The 23,661-nt window shown below is 33.6% G+C and overlaps 1 protein-coding gene across 4 annotated transcripts in view; it reads right to left on the bottom strand.

Annotated features, from left to right (window-relative positions):
• The window catches only part of CSMD3 (CUB and Sushi multiple domains 3), a 1,195,693-nt gene that overhangs the window by 600,696 nt on the left and 571,336 nt on the right, over positions 1–23,661 (bottom strand). For all 4 annotated transcript variants that reach the window (XM_004431279.3, XM_087447535.1, XM_004431280.3 and 1 more), the window contains one exon: positions 9,190–9,311. In XM_004431279.3, coding sequence (XP_004431336.2) covers positions 9,190–9,311 — 122 coding nt within the window. The remainder of the gene's footprint in view (positions 1–9,189; positions 9,312–23,661) is intronic.

The following is a 23,661-nucleotide window of genomic DNA, read 5'->3' as shown; positions in this document are numbered from 1 at the left end:
CCATCCGCTGGCCTTTATTGTTTGAGCTGATGTGTGCAGACAAGCATGCCCTGGCCAATGAGTGGGCAGGGAGGGGCGGCATGGCATGTGTGTTGTATGCGTGTCTGTTCTCTGTCCTGGCACAGCCCAGCACGCCACCACTCAAACACGGCTTCGGTTTCCCATCTGGGGTGTCTAGCATGGAATGTGTGCGGGAACCTGCATCTCTCAGAGAGGAGGTAGAAGGATGCTGTGATGGAGACGAAGCCATAAGAACACTTTGGGTAACCCTTAGCCTATGATTATGGGATGTAGAAGTAAGAGAGCCCAGCTCCTTTGCTTTGAGTTGGGACAAAGTCGCAGGTGTAATTTACACTGCATAGGATCAGGCTGTGGCTTGGATTTTGCCTGAAATTGCACCCTTGCTTAACTACTTCTTTCCTATCCTGCTCTCCCATTCCCTTAATAGTTTCCTAGGCAGAGTTTCTTAATATATCACTTGCATATAAATCCTTGTCTTGGGTCTACTTTTTGCAGAAAAGACAGCTGCAGTTTGCAGAAAAGTGACACTCTCCATGCCTGGCTGAGGTCTCAGACCTGGCACTGAAGCTTGGCACAGGTCCCAAAACTCCGACTATTTGGCATAAAGAACTAGTGCCTGTAAGTACGCAAGCTAAATGAAGTGGCAAAAGGCTAGCTGCAGTAATAGGAACAGTGACAAGATGGAAATGCTTCTGATGACAGTGTTATGAGTGGAAGTCAAGGGTGTATTCTGATGCCTGAAGAGTTTACGGGGAAGAGCAGTGAATGGGTATTTTACGGGTCTAAACAAAAACTGTGGGCTTAAATGCTATAGTGAATATATGAATGAACTATTTCACAATTTATTTATTTTTACCACATTATAAAATTGACCTTGACTATTTATTTTAAAAATAAAGAGAAGAATGGAATGGTCTGCCTACAAAGGGATATCATCTCCTACTAGAAAAGGTTGCCCTTCTTTACCTGCATTTAAGTTTGGGACAGGTGTCCATGAAAAGGTAAGGAGAGAAACTCCCATCAACAGAAACTAAATCTATGTATCAGGATAATATGAAATGTTATAGTAAAATTTTATCAGAAATATATGAAAAACCCAATAAGTATGTTTTATGATAGCTCTACATGTATAAATATTATTTAATATATTATAAATACAGTAAACATTTATTTATAAAGCAGTATAAATGCCAACAAAATATTTGCAATCCACTGTGCACTAATTTTAAACTATGCTGGATCAAAATGACTAATAAGTTCTCCCATATTCCATATACATTGATTATTTTTATCTGTCAGTTCTTTTATTTATATAACAAATGTTAACTGGGCACCCATTATGAGCTCGATACTATTTTTATGCTTTAACATCTTTAATCACTCAACATGTCTCAACATACGGATGATGGTCTATTTGATGCTATCATCCGCTGAAAACCATCTTTGGAATAAGGGATAGTATAAATAATAAGGATCTATAATACCTTAAATTTACAACATAATTTCCAATATACAAAGTGCTGTTTGCTTTACTACTTTGTGTGATCCTCCAACATTCTTATGACATGCCAGGGCAGTCATGATTATTCCTGCTTTAGAGACGGGAAAACTGAGATTCAGAGAGGTGAAATGACCTGCACAAGAATTCAAGGCTTTTGACGCTTAGATCTCAACTCTGTCCATGCATTATTCTAAATAGAATAATAAGAAAAAGTTATTTATAATTTAGTTATTTATAAATAAGTCAGAAACATCCAAAGTGAGTTCTTAGATATATACACTTAAAATCATGCCGGTTCATTGACTTTCTTTACTAATATATTTAGATCATAGTAAATAATCTCTGAATCATAAGGTGTGAATGTGAGCCAAATGTAGAAACAAATTAAACATTCATAATCTTGAAATACAAAAACAATTGTGCTTTTGGATGGTGTTACCCAACATTTTTTTTTTAAAGCCATAGTCAATTCTTATTCTTTAGATGATCAATTTTATTTCTTCTGACACTTAACTCACTAACTCACTAGTGCGAGTTATAATCTAAACTGAAGTAAACCTCAGGTGCCTGTCTGTATTCTCTCTGAAGTATATTCTTCTATGCTCGGTTAATTTAATCTTTCATTACTAACCTCCCAATGGATTTTATTTTCTCAGTTGTGAGAATTACTGACATCCTGGAGACATCAGCATTATTACTTTCTTTCCTAATCTCTTTCCTTATCTGAAAAATGGAAATAATACTTGTACCTACATCGTAGGGTTGTTGAAAAGCTCAAATTAAATATTATATACAAGAGTTAAGAACAATACCTTAGTGTATAATAAGCATTCAATAGACATTAACTGTTGTTATTTACTATTATTCTGAAGGTCTCTCTGATAAATCAACTCAAGTGTTTTTTTCAGTGTGCGCCATTTTCTCAAGGTCCTAAAAGAAATGGACTGACCTAGCTTGGGTCACATAACATCAGTGTATACTGATAAATGGTTAACAACTGGCTCATGGAAAAAAACATATGTTCATAAAAAAAATTTACTGTTATAAAGGATATGTAACACATGATTTACAAATAATAACAAATATACAATAACCTTGCTTTTAATTCCACATAGTCAACTGATTCTTATAGAGTGCTTTAACTGATTTTTTTGCCAAATTTTTATATCTGTAGCCAACTTACAGTTGCAATTGATGAATTAATGAGTGTGGTTCTCAGACAAATGTTGGTTGCCAGTTTCATTAATGTTAACTAGTAAAACACAGTTATAAAAATGAATACATATGTTGGAACATCATATGTTTGTCAATGATATGAATGACTTCAGTACTGAATAACATAATAGTTTTCGAATACTGGAAGAAGAGTTCCTCAAATTTTTTGTGCCATTTACAATGCAAGAACTACAGACACAACACACTTTGAAATTTAATCTGCATTATTAACATTTTCTCTATCACTTTCAACATCTACACAATTAACAAAAATAAATAAATCAAGCTCTGATTTGCAGTGTTTGCCAACTTTGATAGAGTAAATTCTCCCACTGTGTCCAATCTCAAGCTGCCAATGTGACTGAACGCAGAGTTGGGAAAGATGTACAGCAACGCATCATAATATTGTAGTTCCATCATATGGACAAAACAGATGTATATAAGCTCAAGAGCACAGCTAATAGTAACATGCAGCATAATACTTATGAAATGATGTTTCATAAATAGGTAATTATTACCTTTCTTCTTAAAATAATTTATTAAATTTACGTTTAGATAATTTACATGTTAATATTGGCTACGCTTACCAATCAGATTGCTATATTCCTGATAAACTAACAATCAGCTCTCAAGAGCTGCTAAAAGTCAGCTCCAACACACAACTATATGATATCTTCTGGGCAGATGAAAGTGAAGAGGTTAGGACAGGGTGCCTTGACTGAAGTCGCCTCCAATCCCACCCAGAATGGGAGAGGGGCAGCTCCTCAGATTTATAAAGAATGGGGAACAGATGGATGTTGTGTAAGCTGGAGGTATCACACTCCCTGATTTCAAAATATACTACAAAGCTATAGTAACCAAAACAGCATGGTACTGGCACAAAAACAGACACACAGATCAATGGAATAGAATCGAAAGCCCAGAAATAAACCCACACATCTATGGACAGCTAATCTTTGACAAAGGAGCCAAGAACATACAATGGGGAAAAGAAAGTCTCTTCAACAAATGGTGTTGGGAAAACTGGATAGCCACATGCAAAAAAATGAAAGTAGACCCTTATCTTACACCATACACAAAAATTAACTCCAAATGGATTAAAGACTTGAATGTAAGACCTGAAACTGAAAGTTCTAGAAGAAAACATAGGCAGTACGCTCTTCGACATCGGTCTTAGCAACATCTTTTCAAACACCACATCTGACCGGGCAAGAGAAACAATAGAAAAAATAAACAAATGGGACTACATCAAACTAAAAAGCTTCTGCACAGCAAAGGAAACCATCAACAAAATGAAAAGACAACCTAACAATTGGGAGAAGATATTTGCAAACCATACATCTGATAAGGGTAAGGTCTTCAATTATATAAAAATGCAACAAGAGAAATACACACAAAAACATACAAACATATTTTCAATTAGGTACCCTACTCATGAGCCTTTACCAGCTGCTCATCTGCTGGTGTTTATTCTAACTTTGACTTTCCTTCTAAGACTTATTTTGTGATCTTATTCAGTCTCCTGGCTTCAGATAACATCTACACACTGACAGCTTACAAATTTCTATCTCCATCACTATCTTTTGGATCTCCAGACTTTATATCTAAGCTGATCTCCAGTCTAATAGACATCTCAAATATAGCTGAACATCTAAAACTGAACTTGTATTTTTTGTTTTCTCCTAAACTAGCTCTACCAGCAGGCTTTCCCACATCATTTGACAGCAATTCTGTGCTAATTATTTATGTACTATCTCTTAACCCTGAGCTAACTCTTCTATATTCTGCTCTTTGATAATAGGGTTGAGACACTGCAAATAAAATGTCTCAGATTATTTTCCTAGTTGGCTTTAGGGTCTGCCTAAACCTGCTGGTTCAAATTTATTTCCTCAGAGGTCTGAGCACCAAGCATGGGGTATTTCCTTCTTTGAAATTTGAGCTGCAATTCTATGAAGCCCCTATTACAAACTCTTAGATTCTGTAATACTATATTTTCCTTTCTTCCTCCAGGTCGAAAGATGGTGTCTGTTTATACAGTTATTGCTTCTACATTAATCTTATTTCCACACTAAAACATCTGTATAACAATCTTGCAAATTAAATTCCCTGTGTTTTAAATAACTAATCTATGTTATATTTTCCTGACTAGACCTTGACTGAAATACCCCTTGGTATCAAGAAGAGCTCAAGAAATAGACCCTCAAAGAAGGGATTTTTGGGAGTGGTTTGCTTCTTTTTTGGCAGTGACATATCAGAATTTCTGGTCTGTAGAAAATGACATAAACAATTATTTAATTTACTTCTTTGGATTGGGATGAAACACATATTGAAGGCAAGGTTTGAGGGGACATGGCAAGTGGTTGTCGCATTTGATGGTTATCATACCCAAGACTACAAGGACTACGGAGGGAGAAGGCTGTTGATGACTGCACTGGAGTTGGAAAGAAATAAAATTCCAGTTTAAGTCATGGTCAGAGAACAAGAGACCTTCTAGGGTAACTCTGTAGCACTGGACAGATATAGCTGAAAACTATACTCATAATTTAATTACGCAAGTTGCATAATTATAATATAAGCTGAACTTATAGACTCACAATTTCTCATGTGAAAACTAGGGCATTAATTGAGAAGGAATGGTATCTCTAAATTTGAAATAGAGACTATGGATGTTCTGGAATAAAGCTGAGAATTTTAAAACCCCAAGTCTTCCAGAGTCACCTTTGCCAATGGGAGTACCCCTTTTTCCCTTTTCTTGAAGCCCCCATAGAAACCTCACCTGAGGTAATTCCCTTACAATGGGGCGTTTATTCTCCTCGAGACCAACCACCATCCCTCTCATATTCTCTAAAGCAGAGCAGTCAAACTCTCTATGGTGATGGAACTGTTCAATATTTTCCCTGTACAACATGGTACCCACCAAAACCATGTGGCTATTGAGCACTTGAAATGTGGCTCATCTGAATTGAGATGTTTTTTAAGTGTTAAATAAACTCCGTATTTCAAAGATTTAGAATTAAAAAAATATGGTAAATTATTGCAATTAAAATTTCATGCTGATAACGAAAATTATAATATTGGTACTAAATAAAATATAACATTAAAATTACTTTCATCTTTTAAAAAATGTAACTACTAGAAAACTTTAAATTATACATGTGGCTCACATTATATTTCTATTGGACAATGCTGGTCTAGACAGCCTTCAAATAACTGTACACATATAGATCAAAGAATTTTGAAAACTACAGTCTCCTACAATTTTAAATAGACATCTATTTTTAAAAAACAATTCTAAGTGTGAATAGCTTCAAAGGATGCAATTTCTATTATACTGGAATTTTACAAATACCTTAAATATAGTTTCCTTAAAATCTTGCATCTAGTTCATTTAATTTATAGAAAATGTCCGCTGTATATCATAAATGAAAAAACTGTAAAATCAATCAAACAAAACAGAAATTCTTTCTGTTCAAAAGTAAGACTTTGTGTTTCAATTCAAATTTGTCTATAATATACTTCCATGTATTGTGAATTCTAGTTCTAAGATAGACAGAGATACAGATAGATGGATAAAAAATAGGTGGATGGATGATAGATAGATAGATAGACAGACAGATAGATAGATAGATAGATACACACAGGTAGGCACACACACATAGATACATGGATGAAGACATGGGCCTTTCTATAAGTTTGTTGTTTGGATAAAATAAGGTATTGTCTCCTTCAAATATTTCTTAGTGAATCTATTTTTTGCTTTGTCCTCAAGGACTCTCCCTCAGGAGCTATGCATCTGCAATTGCCTGTTTTGGATCTCTGGAGTTTTATATACACTCAAGTAATATAAAATATTAATATTTCAGCTGGAAAGGTAATATATGCCTTTCTTTAAAACTGTGAAAGGCAATCACAAAAAGGAAAGGGATAAAGGAGAACAAATAGATAGAGGTAGGTCTTCAGGCAGAACAGTGTTAGAAAGTGGAATATCTGAAAACAATGTCCAGATTCCCCTTGTACACCCTGGGAATTGTGTGTACCCCAAGGGGTATACACACATTAGATTGAAGACAAATGCACTAGACCAGCTAAACTGAGGAAGACTATCCTCATAGAAATTAAGGAAAAGGTCAAGACAGAAAAGTGTTTATTATACACATGGAACCAACATCAAATGCATATCTTAATACAAGAAGAACAATTAATTCAAAGACCAAGTTAAAGTACAAGTTCTAATATTTTAACATCATTTAAATGCTATAATCCCAAGGAAATATTACCTTACAGAAGCTTGTGGAATGGGCATAAAATAATCTTAAAAATATATATTACTGTAAGATTGCAACGCTCAATCATTATATTTTATTTTTAGTAAGCTTAATGGCAATGTTTATAAGCCAATCAGTAAAAAGGACTATAATTTAATGTTTAATATTTTAGTATAAGACACAATCACTGATAAATTATTCAACCACATAATCAAATATGGAAAAAAATTGTATGTAGTGATGTTTTTTCCTGCATTAATACATAAGCTAATTCTAAGAAATAACTAAAGAGAAGCATATGTCTTGACAAGATGGCAAAATTTGGCAATAATAATAGATGTCATTTAACCTGATCCTACTTTGTATTAGACATTTCACATTTTCTTATCTAATCAGTAAAACATCTTTATGATATGGCATTATTATTTCTAATAGTTGGGAAAAAAAAAACAAACAACTGTGGCTCTGAGAACTCAAGGATCAGGCCTGCCTAAAATTGTACAACTAATAACATGGACAGATTTGAAACTATCCAGTTTTATCCTGTTTCAAATCTTAGAGTTTTTTCTACCAACCATATATTTGTTTTGGACATTTAGAACACCACGATTGCTTTTAAAGTTATTGAATGAAAAGAAAAACATGAGCAATGGTTTCTGAAGAAAATTATAGATATTGAGGGATTAAGCATCTTGGTTAATTGGGGTTTATACCTACTAGGAGAGCTATGTGCCTATGGTTCACGTCAGCAATTGCCTTCCAAAAAGTGTTCTGACGTGATAATCTATGGAAGCAAAACTTCCAACAGTATTTTTCAAACTATGTGTTATAACCTGTTAGTGAATCATGAAACCGATTTAGTGAGACATGACCAATATTTTTAAAATAAATAGATTAGTATAAAAAATAGAGAAGCACATTCATACAGCAAAGGAAAATGTTATTTTGTGGTACTGTGTGTGTGAGCGGGAATGAACTGGGCCACAACGTAAAATATAATTCTAACTGTGGGTCGTGGTTAGTGATTTTCCCAAGTTTACACAGGTAGTTTGTGGGCACAGTAGGCTTTTGACCTAGTTCTTCTAATTCATAAATCAGGGTTTTCCTACAAGGCAAGTGTAATTGACCACTGAGTTGATTTTTAAAACAAGGTTGCTGCTCTTAGGGTTAGGTTTTATGAATATAAAACCTAAAACATTCTGAGAGGTAGTATACGCTTTAATAACAATGAGTTAATGTGTTTTTAAGTACTTACTATATTGAGCACTCTGTACGCATTACCTCATGTATTTCTCACAACACTGTGAAATAACATGCTCTTATTATTCACATTTTATAAAGAAACTGAATTTCAAAAATGTTAAATAACTTGATTAAAGTCATCAGTTAGTAATTTCTAAATCAGTATTTGAACTAAATCTGACCCAGTTTTATGGGCTCTCTCTGCAAACTTTCCTTCATTCAACCCAGAAAATGTATCATATGATCTGAGAGGAATTTCGAGTCTTCTTCTTTAGTTCTTTCTATATTCTTACAAGGAGAAGCAGGACAGAGAGAGTAGAAAAGGAAAACTAGATAATTTTTCAGCTGCTCTTATACTCATTCACCATTATAATTTTGTTTGAAGTATTGTGGCACATACATATTTAGATGTATTACTCGTTTTGAGTCAAATAGAATGATAACCCAATCTTTTGAAATATCCACAACATGAATCCTCTATTAGTGCAGAGCACATTAAAACCAACCTTATATAACAAAGAATAGCTGTGTGATCTATGGCAATAGAGAAACATTGAAAGGAAAGTCAGCTATGTATAAAAACATGATATACCCGAATGAAATGTCAAGCAGAAAAGATATAAAGTAAAATGCTATTATTCATGGCTTCTTTTTTAAAAAAGAAATAATACACTTAACAACCTCCAAAAATGTATCTCAGAAAACACTCATTTATAATTTTAATGTGTTGTCACTTATATGTTAGGAACTGGAAGTAGAAATTTATTACTTTAAATTTATCTTTTCCAATTTCTCGTATAAGTTTATGTTTTATATAATGGATAAGTAGGAAATATTGCAGAAATCATACTTTAGTTATGAATTTTCTTTACTGCACTTTCCTCATGATCTCTTTGTCTTTGTCTTTATGATTACGCTTTTCTACCACAGATGGTTTTCCCTTACCTTATTTGTATTCACCGCTGTGATGACCCAGACGCACTGTGCGTTGCTGTCATACTGGAATGGAAAGTTGGGAGACGTAAAGGTTCCACTCGGTCCTTGAAGATTAGAGCCGCATGTCTTCACTAAAAGAGAAATTTGCATTTTAAAAGATGAGCATATACCACATGCAAAATCATATCAATAAAATATCTTGCAAATAGACTTTAAATTCTAAATTGTACAATTATAACCACAGTGAAATACATATTATGGCTTTCTAATGTCGTTTATCAAAATGAGAGTGATTTTTACATCCTGAAGTTCACAAGCTCAATATTTTCAACATTAATTGAAAACTAGTTATGAATAAAAGTGTGAAGGATGATAAATTGTCCTGACTGTAAATAGGTTCACTGAATTGGAGAGAGGTATATTTATCCAATATTTTGTTAACAAAAATCTACAAAGAGAAAGAAGAAAGTCTTAGATTGATTAAGCAATCTAAATAGTATTTTCATTTCTATTTATTAAGTACCCTAGGACTCATAATAGCATAACTGATATATCAATATTAAAACTACTCTTTGTTCTTATAACTGTGAATTAGACTATTCAGACTATAAAAAGAGCTACACTGACATAATTTTAATAAATTCTCACAAAAGTTAAAAGTTGTAATATGTCCTTAGTTTTCTAACCCTTCTTTTCTTCTACTTAACAAAAGAGCTAATGACCACACTGCATCTGTGTCTTAACTTCCTTCTTGACAGCCACAAAGTTTCTTGGTGGTATCACTTTTGATTCTATTTCTTTGCCCCATTTCATTAAAATCCTGAACAAGTCATCCTCTTCCATTCCATCAATAATAATCCACCGTATTTTTAAATGATGTACAGTTAAATATATATTTTCATGTGCACTAAAGACTTTATATAGTTATCACTTTAAAGATCAATTTATGGAGGTCTCAAAACTTTGCTTAACTTCTCCAAAATCATTTAGCTAGCAAACAACATAGTCAGGATTCGAGCTCAGGTCTCCCAACTCCAAGTCTTACCTTATCACTAAATATATACCTCTCTAGTGTGTTAAATATAGCTTTCTTTACTAGTTTTTTTCTCTCTAGCTTATATTTTAGCATAAATTTATTCCAGGCAACTTTCCTTCAACTTAAAGTTTCTATCTTGTGGTGATTTCATGGTTACTTTTAATTTTCTCTTGTCTGTGTCTGATTTCTATATTTTAATCAATAAAACTATGTTATTTTATAATACGGAGAAAATAAGTGGTATTTTTCTTCCTTCAACATTAATCACCAATCTTTTTCTTTCCATTTACTACCTAAATTCTCATAAATCTTCTAAGCTCACTACTCCATTTTTTTTCTCCCTCATTCACTCTTTCTTTTTTTTCAATTTCCATGCTATAAATAGTCCCACCTTGGTTGATTTTAAGCTACCAAAGGTTTATCAAGGCCTCACAAAATTTCTGAATATTTAATAATTGGCTCGTTTTTCCCCAGCTTTCTTGAGATATAACTGACATGCAATGTTGTACACAACATTGAAGGTTCATAACTTGATGATTAGATACAAGTATATTGCAGAACAATTACCTCAATAAAGGTAGTTAACATCTCCATCACCTCATATAATTACCATTTTTTAGTGTGTGTGTGTGGTGAGAAAATTTAAGATCTACTCTCAGCAACTTTCAAGTACAGTCACGTATCACATAACAATGTTTTGGTCAACCACAGACCACATACATGATGGTGGTGTCATAAGATTAGTACCATACAGCCTAGGGGTGTACAGTAGTAGGCTACACCATCTAGATTTGAGTAAGTACACAAGTACACTATATGATGTTCCCACGAGGAGAAAATTGCCTAACATCACATCTCTCAGAACATATTCCCGTCATTAACAGACACATAACTGTATATGATCCAGCATTATTAACTAGAGTCAGCAGGCTGTACCTTATATCCCCAGAAGTTATTCATCTTATAACTAGAAATTTGTTCCCTTTAACCAGCATCTCTCCATTTCTCCTACACCTCAGCCCCACGTCTGGCAACTACAATTCTACTCTCTGTTTCTATGAGTTTTGTCTTTTTTAGATTCCACATATAAATGAAATCATTACATTACAACTTCTTGTTAAGTCTTCTACTCTCACCACTGCATTTTCTTCTCCCCCATTCACTTTTGAAAGTATTTCAGTCTGACCTCTCATTTCAGTCTTAAAATTGCTTTCTCAGTGCCAGCAATGACCTCATAATTGTTAAATCTGATAGTATCTCTTCATTTTTTCCACATACTTGATCTCTCAGCAGTAATGAAAAATATTGATAAGCTTTGTTTAAAATTCTCTGCCTTCCTTTACATAGTCCTAAACCCTCTTGATTCTTGACCTATTTGCTTTAAATAATTATGCTCCATACCCTTTGTTCTGGTTCTATTTTTTCCCTCTGACGCTTAAATAGAATAATTATAAATTGATTTAATGACCTATTTTCTCTGTTCAATGGTCTCTCTGAATAGTTAATCTAATTCACTTCTATGACTACAACGGTCATTTCTGTGTTCGTAGCTCTCAAATCTACATCACTAATTTTGCCATTTCTCTTGATTTTTTGAGTAATTTTCTCTCTGCTGGACATTCCACAGAAATGTCTTAAGGAAGCTTTTAACTAAATCTTTCTTAACTAATCCCTCTACCTCCCTCCCACACATACACAAACACTCCTCAAGACCTATGTATTCCTCTTCTGAAATATCCTGTTTTCCTTCTTTTCTTCTCTTTCCAATACCCAGTGCTTTATCATTATCTTTTTCCTGGACTAGAAATAGCTACTTAACTCCTTTTCTATACTCCATTTTCTCTCTCTGTTCTATCCTCTTTAGTGTTACTATATTTATCTTTCTAAAACATAATGTGATTACAGTAGTCCCCCTTATCCTCGCAGATACCTTCAAGACCCCCAACGGATGCCTGAAGCCATGGACAGTACTGAATCCTATATATGGTATGTTTTTTTCTATACATCCCTATGATAAAGTTTGATTTATAAATTAGGCGAAGTTAGATTAACAATAATAACTAATAATAAAACACAACAATTTTAACATACTGTAATAAAAGTTACAGTAGATCTTAGCAACCTCAGCATAGATTTTTTTTCTTTCCTTATTAAGTTGAGAACTTCCACCTTTTCACTTAAAGAAAGCACTTTACAGATTCTCTTTGGCATATTCAAATTGCCAGCATCATTACTCAAGCTTAATAATGGGTTTGGTGCCATTATAAAGTAAAATAAGAGTTACTTGAACACAAGCACTATGGTACTACGACAGTCAATCTGATAACCAAGACGCTACTAAGTGACTCATGAGCGGGTAGTGTATACAGTGCGGATACACTGGACACAGGGATAACTGCTGGACAAAGGGATATTTCACATCCCAGGAGGGACAAAGCAAGTCAGTGCAAGATTTCATCAGGCTACTCAGAATAGCTCATAATTTTTACACTTATACGAATTGTTTATTTCTGGAATTTTCTATTTAATATTTTCAGACCTTGATTGACAGCAGGTAACTGAAACCATGAAAAGCAAAACCGTGGATAAAGGAGGGTTACTGTATTTTACTTAATTGCATACAAACTTGATCTCTATTTCCCATAGGATAAATTACAAACTACCTATATAGAATATAAAATTATTCTTGTGAAGACCTAGATTTCTTTTCCAGTACAATGTCCTGCCATTTTATACAGTTATACACTTAACTTGTACCAGAAGAGAATTATTACTCTTTCTTGAATGTACCATTTTTATAATTTTCCACTTTTTCTGTGATGTTCTCCAAGTCTAAAATGTTATGCCTTTTTATACTTGCCCGCAGAAAATCTGTTCATTTAAACAAAGCCAAGCTGATAAGCTACTTCTTTCTATAGGAAGTGTTCCTAACTCTTTTACTCAGAGTTCTACAATGGGTTGTAGTCCTCACAGCACATTATTTGAACACCACATCTATAAAGCTTTTTAGGTGCTAGTGATCTGATGGAGAATGCAGTTACAAAATTTTCAGAACTTATAGCAATAAAAATTTTATAGCCATCACATGATTGGTTCGAAGTTAGCAGAAACAGCTTTCTGAAAGGACATCATACTGCATCTTTGAGCAGCAATTACTACTTGGGAATTCTCTGGCATGCTTTGTTTTCTAAAATGTGTACACACACAGTCTTGTGGACAAGGCCTTGTTTATCACCTCTGTTCATTACCTGCGAGTGCAGTGGCTTTCGTGATATAGGAATGTTTACTAAAGGAAAAAAATATCCAAGTTCTTTGGCAGAGCTCTTAAACGGACTGTAAAATAAGTGCTTTCTACATGCTGATGAAGAATCCTTGTAAATACGTTTTAGACTGAGAAACTGTCTTTTTTGAAAATGAGGTTTTTTTCATATAAAAATAAAGAAAAAATACTCATAAAGTGATAAGTAAAAATCACCTGTACACATGGTGGTCTTCTCATCTGCTTCCAGCTAAACCAGAGTAACCACTTAACAAGTTAGGCAGTATTTTTGCAGATATTTCCTTTTTGCAGGTGTATGTGTTTTTACACACTTCTTGGTTTTTTGTGTGTTTTAAGAACTAATTCTATCCATATTCCTCTGAAACTTTTTTTTCTCATGTATCTTGAGTACTGCTATAGGTCAGCATATGTAGATTTATTTACTAGGTTTTAAAAGTCTAAACGGTAGGTGACAAAAGAATTGTAAATTTTTGACTGCCTTCAACTATGAGAATGGCACGTGATGATGAGGGGGTGTCCTTAATCTTCAGTTGGAGAATGAGAAGACCTGCCATTTGAGCAGAGTTGCAACAGCTGACCCACAGCAACCAACATTCAACATAACCGAATGGAAAAATTACTTATTGTTGAAAGCCATTGAGATTTGTGTTTGCTTGTTATATAGCACACACTAGTGAAAGTTGGTTTTTATTTTTTCAGCTCTATTATGTAATCCATGAATGAAGATCTTAGCTTTTATATCTTTATACTTGTGCTATTATTTTTGCTTTATAATTGTGCTATTATTGTAGGATGACTTTTTAGAAGGATTACTTAGCCACAGCATGCGAGCATTTTAAAATCTGATAAATATGAGTAAATTACTCTTCAAAAGTTTGTTCAGTATACTGTCAAAATGGTACAAGAAAGAGAATAGTTCCCCACGCTCACACCAAAATAACAGTGTCAGCCATTTGTGCTTTTGTCATTCTGTTAAGTATGTCAATAATGTTTTAATTTCCAATTCTCTACGTTATTAGTATGGTTTAACAGCAGTTTTTATTGTTATCTCTATTTCTTTTGCTGTGATTTTTGTGCTTATGTACACTTTTTCTAGTTTCAATTATTTTTTCCTCATTGATTATAGGAGTTTCCTGTATATTATCAATATTAATCGCTTTTGTGTGTGTTGTAAATATTTTCCTACAGTCTAAAATATAAAAATATTTTAATTTTTTAATTTGCTTTAAATTAATCTTCCTCGGCAAACTTTTAAAAAAAATATGTAAATTTGTCAGTATTTTCCTTTAGGGTATCTATGTTTAAAGTCTTGGTTAGGAAAGGTGTTACTTCAAATCTAAGGATGAAAATATCATTTAATATTTAATTCTCATACTTTCGTAATTTTACATTGTTATATTTAAACTTTTCATTTATCTGGATATTATTTTTGTATAGTGTAAAGCAGGGGATATAATTATATTTTCTAATATGTGGATAGCTATTTTCCCAAGAGTATTCATAGTAAACTCTACTTTATTCTCCACCAATGTAAAATGACATTTGTATTATATTATGTTATGTTAAACTATATCTCTATTTATTTATCCATCTATTAAAAAAATCCATACATGGATCTGAGCCTTTATTTTTTGGAATTGATTCACTGATCCATGATTATTCCTCTATAAGTTATCATACTGTTTAATCACTTTTAATATAGATAGTACAAATCTCCCCATTATTATTCAATTTCATAATTTTATTGGTTATTCTTGAATATTTATTTTTCCGTGAACTTTAGATGTGTCAGTTTGTTAAGGTAAAAAAGGATTGGTATTTTTATTGAATTATATTGAACTCATACACTATTTTGATACAAATTTTCTTCCTTAATGTAGCCTTGATATATTTAATCCTTGGTATTTTCATCCTTAGATTTGAAGGAGCCTTTCCTAACCAAGACATTAATGTAGCCAGCATGTGCTCATAAAGTGTTTGATAAATTAAGCAGAAAGTCCTGATTTAAATTCTAAGAAACACACACATAGCAGAAAAAAGGAGAACTCCTTCTAAATATAACAATGAATGTATGAAATCAAAACAAGTATTACACTATACAATAAAATGTGAAAACTTTTGCAATTAAAGATTAGAAGAAAACATGGATGCCCACAATCTGACAGCATTCAACAGTGTCTTAGAGGTCCTAGGTAATTCAATACACTAAGAAAAAATTGGAAAGAGTTATAAAATTTAAAGAAACAAAAAAGTGTCATTATTTACTTGCCATATGATATTTTCCTACTTAAACTCAAGAGATTTAATAATTTACATACAATATATGCAGTGTTATATTTAAGAGTCAGATAAATAGGCTTTGAAGAAGAAATTAAAGTTTTGTTTTGTAACAACAATAATTAGCAATTCAAATGGAAAGATCCAAATCACACAAGCAGCAAAAGAAACATATAAGTTTGAAAAATATATTTGGCAAGAAACGTACAAGACTTCTATAAAGAGAACTGTAAAATAATTTCTGAAGGAAATAAAATAAACCCTGTATAAATGGAAAGACAGGTCATGTTCTGAAGGGGAAAGCTTGCTATCATAAAGATGTTGACTTTCTGATCTCAGCAGTTCAAAATGAATTGATACAAATTAGCTAATTTTTACAGATTCTATGTATCTATGATTATCTTAACTCTTAGTGCCCTGGAGAGAGCTGTTATTTTAAAATATTCTGTATGTTTTATGCATATGCCACCTATGTTTTTAAAAAAGGAGATACGAATGGCTTCCTTATCCATTTTACAGTTTTGTTTGCGAATTAAATGAGATAATATAGGTGACGACATCATGAAATCCTGTTAAAAGAATGATGCCCTTTCAAGAAAATGATGTAAGTGTAGTAGCAGAAGCCAAAAAAATTCATCCCTAGCCTCTCTATAAATATATTCCTGTTTTTTTCTCAAGCCAAACAGATATAGTTAACCATGCTTTGGAAAACGTCTAATAAGGTTAAGTACAATGAAATATGTTTTGGTTCAACTGTAACCTTCAGGCATTTAGATTTGTACTGGATATAATTTTCAACTACACAAGTAAGAGAAGCTGAAATTTTATTTTTTGGTTGAGTAAGGATACAACTCACAGGTTAAATATTCCTTTTGCGCAGAATATACCAACCGGGACCTGTCTGTAGTGGTCTCTGGATTTATTGTGCCCTGAAGTACCTCTATCACTTTCTCCTTCCAGAATCTTCAGGAATTTTTTATAATATTGAGAAACTTTTGCGATTCTGTTCCCACATATTCTCAATATTTGAAAATTCCGTAAATCTCTTTCCGCTCACTTACTTGCAATTTTCTTAAACACACCAAGAATATTCCCACTCGAAGACCTTAGCACTTGCTGTTTTTTTCTTTTCTTTTTTTTTTAATTTTTTATTTATTGCAGTAACATTGGTTTATAACATTGTATAAATTTCAGGTGTACATCATTATACTTCTATTTCTGCATAGATTACATCATGTTCACCACCCAAATACTAATTACAACCCATCACCACACACATGTGCCGAATTATCCCTTTTGCCCTCCCCCCTTCCCCCTTTCTCTCTGGTAAGCACCAATCCAATCTCTGTCTCTATGTGTTTGTTTACTGTTGTCATTATCTACTACTTAATGAAGGAAATCATATGGTATTTGACCTTCTCCCTCTGACTTATTTCGCTTTGCATAAGTATTCCATTGTGTATATATACCACATCTTCTTTATCCATTCGTCCCTTGATGGGCACTTAGGTTGCTTCCAAGTCTTGGCTATTGTGAATAACGCTGCAATGAACACAGGGGTGCATGTATCTTTACACATTGGTGTTTTCAAGTTCTTTGGATAAATATCCAGCAATGGAATAGCTGGGTCATATGGTAGTTCTATCCTTGATTTTTTGAGGAATCTCCATACTGTTTTCCGTAGTGGCTGCACCAGTTTGCACTCCCACCAGCAGTGTATGAGTATGTATGTATCTATACACTAACAATGAAGTAGCAGAAAGAGAAATTAAGAATACCATCCCATTTACAACTGCAACAAAAAGAATAAAATACCTAGGAATAAACTTAACCAAAGAGGTGAAAGATCTGTACACCGAAAACTGTAAAACATTGCTGAAAGAAATTGAAGAAGACACAAAGAAATGGAAAGATATTCTGTGCACTTGGATTGGAAGAATTAACATAGTTAAGATGTCCATACTTCCTAAAGCAATCTATAGATTCAATGCAATCCCTATCAAAGTTCCAACAACATTTTTCACAGAAATAGAACAAAGAATCCTAAAATTTATATGGAACAACAAAAGACCCCGAATAGCTAAAGGAATCCTGAGAAAAAAGAACAAAGCTGGAGGTATCACACTCCCTGATTTCAAAATATACTACAAAGCTATAGTAACCAAAACAGCATGGTACTGGCACAAAAACAGACACACAGATCAATGGAATAGAATCGAAAGCCCAGAAATAAACCCACACATCTATGGACAGCTAATCTTTGACAAAGGAGCCAAGAACATACAATGGGGAAAAGAAAGTCTCTTCAACAAATGGTGTTGGGAAAACTGGATAGCCACATGCAAAAAAATGAAAGTAGACCCTTACCTTACACCATACACAAAAATTAACTCCAAATGGATTAAAGAGTGCTGTTTTTTTCTTACTTTGTATAGGTTTCTCTCAAATAATTCTCAATAGATGGTCTGTTCTGACTAATCTATCTTAACTTTAGATTTTTAAGTGTCACCTTCATACACATACACACACATAGAGATGTCCATATTTACACACAAGTATATACACATGTATATATATGCATATGTGTATATACACATATCATTGTTTATTGTCTCTTTTCCTATTAAAATGACAGCTTGACGAGAGCAAGGACTTGGTTTTGTCCACCATGGTGTCTCCAGTGCCTATAACAGTGCCTGGCACATAGTAGATAATAAATATATGAATGAATGAATGGACACATGATTAAAATAATGAGAGCCACAATAGAGATTTGTTGTTGTTTCTGGTTTGTATCGTCCATTTTTTTTTCCTTTGGATGTAGTAGCAATTCAAACTACCACTTTTTGGTGAATATTCTCATCCACCAAGGATTTGCTAAGAGCTGTGTGAACAAGTAAGTTCCATTGTCTGCTGCTCTCACGCTATGTCGTAGGGATGTTCGAAGATTTCGGGCAAGGAACGTTTCTGTGTTATGAGGGGTATGATAGCCTATATCTTCATAGTAGTCATTAGGATGAAGTCCAAATAGCTTTGTAGTTTGTGTATCTTCAACTATCCCTGCATCTTCAACTTACTTGGTGTTCACACTTGAGCAAATCGAAACGATCTGGATCTCGGGTCTTTCACTTGTAAACTTAGACAGTTAGACTATATCATCCATACTCTCTGATAGGCTTAAAATGATTATATTTAGAAGTTATCTACATGCTTTTTTTGTGTGTGTGAGGAAGATCAGCCCTGAGCTAACATCTGCCAATCCTCCTCTTTTTGCTGAGGAAGACTGGCCCTGGGCTAACATCCATGCCCATCCTCCTGCACTTTATATGGGATGCCGCCACAGCATGGTTTGACAAGCAGTGCATCAGTGCGCGCCGGGATCGGAACCCGCGAACCCCAGGCCGCTACAGCGGAGTATGCGCAATTAACCGCTTGCGCCACGTGCTCTTAATGGCTTCTCCCAATAAGTGTAATGAGTTTAGTAGAGCCTGGAAGTTATACTCTAGTCCAATGAGGCTTTTACTCTCTCAGAGAAATAGCCTATTGTTATTAAAAATGTTTGATGACATATGAAACACAGAAAATGATGGATCAATTTGAATTCAGATGTATTGGTAATATTTCCTTTTCTTTTAACCTGTGAATTAGGAAACATTGTGATCTTACCCCTAGCAGAAGTATTTCCATTTCTATCTTTCAATACCCCAATGACTTCATTGCTCGTTAGCCAGGGATGAGGATAAAAACTCATAGTGTTAGATTATCTCTGAGAGTAACTTTGCATTAGTCGTGGAATAAACTATATTTCTTCTCCTATATAAGAGGTGGTAGACAAAGCTGGTCATATTAATTTCAACTTAGGAGAGTTTCTATTGCCTTTATATTCCTATAAACTCTTAACTTGTACTTTGGAAAATTAGATGTTCTAAAAATGTGTAACTATGTAACAACGAATAAGTATGAACAGACCAAATTTTGTGAAGTGCACCAAGTCAGAATGGTTCAGACCAAGAGAGATGTACCAACAAGAGACTTATTTGTTTAAAGGTTTCCAATGGGGTTCTGTGAAGCAGGACAATAAATACTGTTAGGCACAAATATGAAATGATTGGAAATGAATAAGTGTTGGTACCTAAAGATGGACAACTTCTAGTAGTCATTGAGAATTGAACATTGAGAGATATGGTGTGGCTACTTCTCAGACATGAAAGGGAACTATCCCTGATCTTATAGAGGCACACTAGGGAAAGTGTTACCCACAGTTTCTTTTGAATCCTTCTTTGCCCAAACACCACCAGTGGTATTTGAACTCTATCCTTACCATCTACACTTCACAACAAGGTTGATAGTTTGTGTTTTTATCATGACTTTTGATTGAAGCAAAAGTGGGGTTTTTGGTGGATTGATTTTAATTATTTATTTTCTTTCCAGGAGGCAAAAGACTGTCACCTGGGAGTGAGTAAGCCCTAGGAGGGGAAAAAGAGAGAGTGGTGACAGTGTGCCCAGCCATGGATTTATAATTTAAAAACTGAATTTATTTTGTATTCCAAGGTAGTGAAGTAAGAACATATCTATTACAAATAAATATTCAATGTTGGTTGTTTGAGAGGATCAGAACTATTATAGTTTTGGAAACTTCAATAGGAATCTGCATCTAAAACTCTCTATGTCTATGATATAAATTGATACTAATATTTTTATCAGTTTATATATAAGCTGATATAAACTGATAAAATATAAACTGATATCATAGCAATATATCATTAATGCCTCAAAGGAAAATTAATATTTTTTATTATTTATTCATCAAATATGTTCCAGATCTAGAAACAAATATGATCTAATCGTTAAGAACTTTTATTTGGTGAAATATGAAATCAAATTTTTCACTAAAAAAAAGAATGTTGATATTTCAATATAGTTTTTTCTGATAAATTCTATCTAGTGAATGTTATTTACAATTCATTTATGAAAGCTGAATGCTGTACAATTTTTATTCTGCAAATTCATGTATTCCACAAACACTAAATGAGTGCATATTCTGTTTCTGAAACATTGTGCTGGACATTGGAAGTAGTGAAGAAAAGAAGACAGTCAGTGTCCCTGCCCTCATGGAGCTTTCAGTCTAGAAGGAAAGAGAAACACCAAACTAGTAGATAAAGTTGGATTTACAAGACGCTATCAGAGTAATAGACCAGGAAAGCCTATGGAAGTAGATAACAGATCAGGGAAGGCAATTTTTAGGAAGTGACATAGAAAAAGAATTGTTTGATTTCTATGTTTTTTTTCCACCACTCTGGAAATTTGGGAGTCTTTCTTCCATGGCTCTTGTAGAAACCTTATAAAGAACAAACTCATTCTAATCAAACCAAGGTGAACTTGTACACAATAACAAGGTGTCCATATCCATGGCAACACTTCATGAGACATTATCTTTTAAAATTAATATGTGATCATTTTGACTATTAGAGATAGTTGAAATGCTTTAGGGACATTCTAAGAAAAGAAAACCATCCTATGTTCGCAGATGTATATGCTTTTAAGATAAAGCAATGCAATGATGAAAAATTGACTCTGAGAAAATAAATGGCTCAGAAAATTAAATCATTTCTAAGATAGAAGTTACAGGAGATACAAAGCCTGTATTAGCTCAAACAAAATAACTATTTCCAAAATTGCGAAAAAGACTTTATAAATTAAAGTAAAATATTTTTAATGAAGGAATTAGTAATGTAGGGAGGAAAAAATGCCCAGAAAGTGAAAAGGGTTTGGGAATTAATTTTCAACTGAGATCATAAAACATTTGCTATAAAAAGGAATACAACTTCGCAGAAATCAAAGTGGACAAAAGAAAATAGGACAAGTGAGAAGAACAATATCAGAAGTAGAGTGCCTGTTCTCTTAATGGATATAAATAGGAATTGTGGAGTTTTCACACAGAAAACAGAACTCCATTAAATAAGATACAGAGTTCTGGGTTGAGTGTCACAATTTTAGACTTTCTGCATGATATTTGGCATATGTTTTGAAGGACTATGTTCAACCACACTTTATCTTGTACTTCCTTTCTGGGAAGGAAGCTCCTAATAGTTTGGAAAGTCATACACAAAGTTATTTTTATTATGAAGTGAAACCATACACTGAAGTTTATTCTATAACAATCTGAACACAAAAACGGGGATTTAAGTAATGCATTGAAATATAACACTTTTAATATGTCAGAATTTCATTTTGTTCTTATTTTACTTTGTTTAATACAGCATATAATATAATCTACCCCCAAATCACTGAATTATTTACCTAAATACTAAAGACCTGTTACTAAAATGCAGATAAACAGGATTAGAAACTGTTTTCTGAATCAATTAGAATTCTCAGATTGTTGACTATTGGTCATGAAACACACACATGCATGTACGTGTGAAGGTGAATGATAAAACCTATTTAAATCAGTGTCTGGAGTATCATTAAGTAGTTCAGATTAATAATATTTAATTGGACATCCCAGTCTCTATGTCTTCATGAGAAGCTGATAAAATGTCAGAAGTAGGGTAAAAATTAGGAATAATCTTCAAATACATCTGAGTGTCATCTGCATAAGAATGAAAGTCTAATCCCTGTCCTCACTGAAAGGAAGCATATAAATGTGGAATAATAATGAAATGAACCCAAAGCAGGGAACTGGAAAACAGAAGCGATGCTATGAAAGGGACAGAATTAAAATCAGCAAGAGGCAGACTGCACAGGATCAGATAAATTTGATTAAAACCCATCAAATGCAATTCTTATTAAAAAGAAATATAGTGCACAGATTTTTCAAGGCAAAAAAAGTAAGCAGATTCTTTTATTTTTGCTTTTTCTGGTTCTTGCTTGTTAGTAATTTAACTTAGTCATAAAGGTCATGTTTACATACAATGCTGCCTCACCTTGCTGTTTGTTTCACTGAATCATCCTACTGGTACTAGGATGAGAGTACATATGGCATTAAATCAGTAATAGAAATGATTTATGAGCCAGCCTTGATGGCCTAGTGGATAAAGTTCGGCGTGCTACACTTTGGCGGCCTGGGTTTGGTTCCCGGTGCGGAACCACGTCATTTGTCTGTCAGTAGCCACGCTGTGGTGGCGGCTCACATAGAAGAACTAGAAGGAATTCCAAAGAATATATAACTATGTACTGGGGCTTTGGGGAGGGGAAAAAAAAGAAATAAATTATATGAATAAATGATTCATTATGCTTTTTTATAAAAACAAAAGAAAATCTAACTTAATCTAGTTTTGTCAGTAAGAAAGTGAGACAAACTAGGTGGTAGGACAGAATGAGATGAATTACTAAGCACAATATATATCGAAACCACAATGTTCTTAAGGCCATTCAGGAGGGAAGAGGTAGAAGAGAGAAAGGAAGTAGGAAGAAGAGAAAGGAATAAGAGATTGACAAGAGTAGGAAGATTGTGTGGAGTGAAGAAGTCAGGGGGAAAAAAATTTAAGCAACTGGTTGGACAAAGTATTTAACAGATATAAGTATTAATATTCAGTTTCAAGTTGTTTGCCTACCTTTGATGTAGACTGCCCGCATCTTTTCCCAAATTATCCAGAGCAAGTTTCCAACTGTATATTTAAAAATTGTTTTGTTTGTTTGTTCAGATGAAACTGGGGACAATGTCTACTTGAATTTATGTAGAATAGACATAACCCAGAAAAATAAGAAAGCAGGAATCTGCAGCCAAAATTAATTATTAGACATTAGGTTTCCACTTACTGGCCCAAGAAATTCACTGAAATCATTGGACCTCCCCAGAATTTAAAATCAGGAGTTCGACTATCTGATCTACATCTAAAAAGGCAGGAAACTTCAGGTGACAATTTCTAATTTGAAAATGCACCAT

This window comes from Ceratotherium simum, chromosome 23 (assembly GCF_057802395.1).
Source record: "Ceratotherium simum simum isolate JZ-2026a chromosome 23, ASM5780239v1, whole genome shotgun sequence".
Taxonomy (NCBI): Eukaryota; Metazoa; Chordata; class Mammalia; order Perissodactyla; family Rhinocerotidae; genus Ceratotherium; species Ceratotherium simum.
Note: the sequence above shows the minus strand (reverse complement) of the source record. Positions and strands in the feature narration are given on the sequence as shown.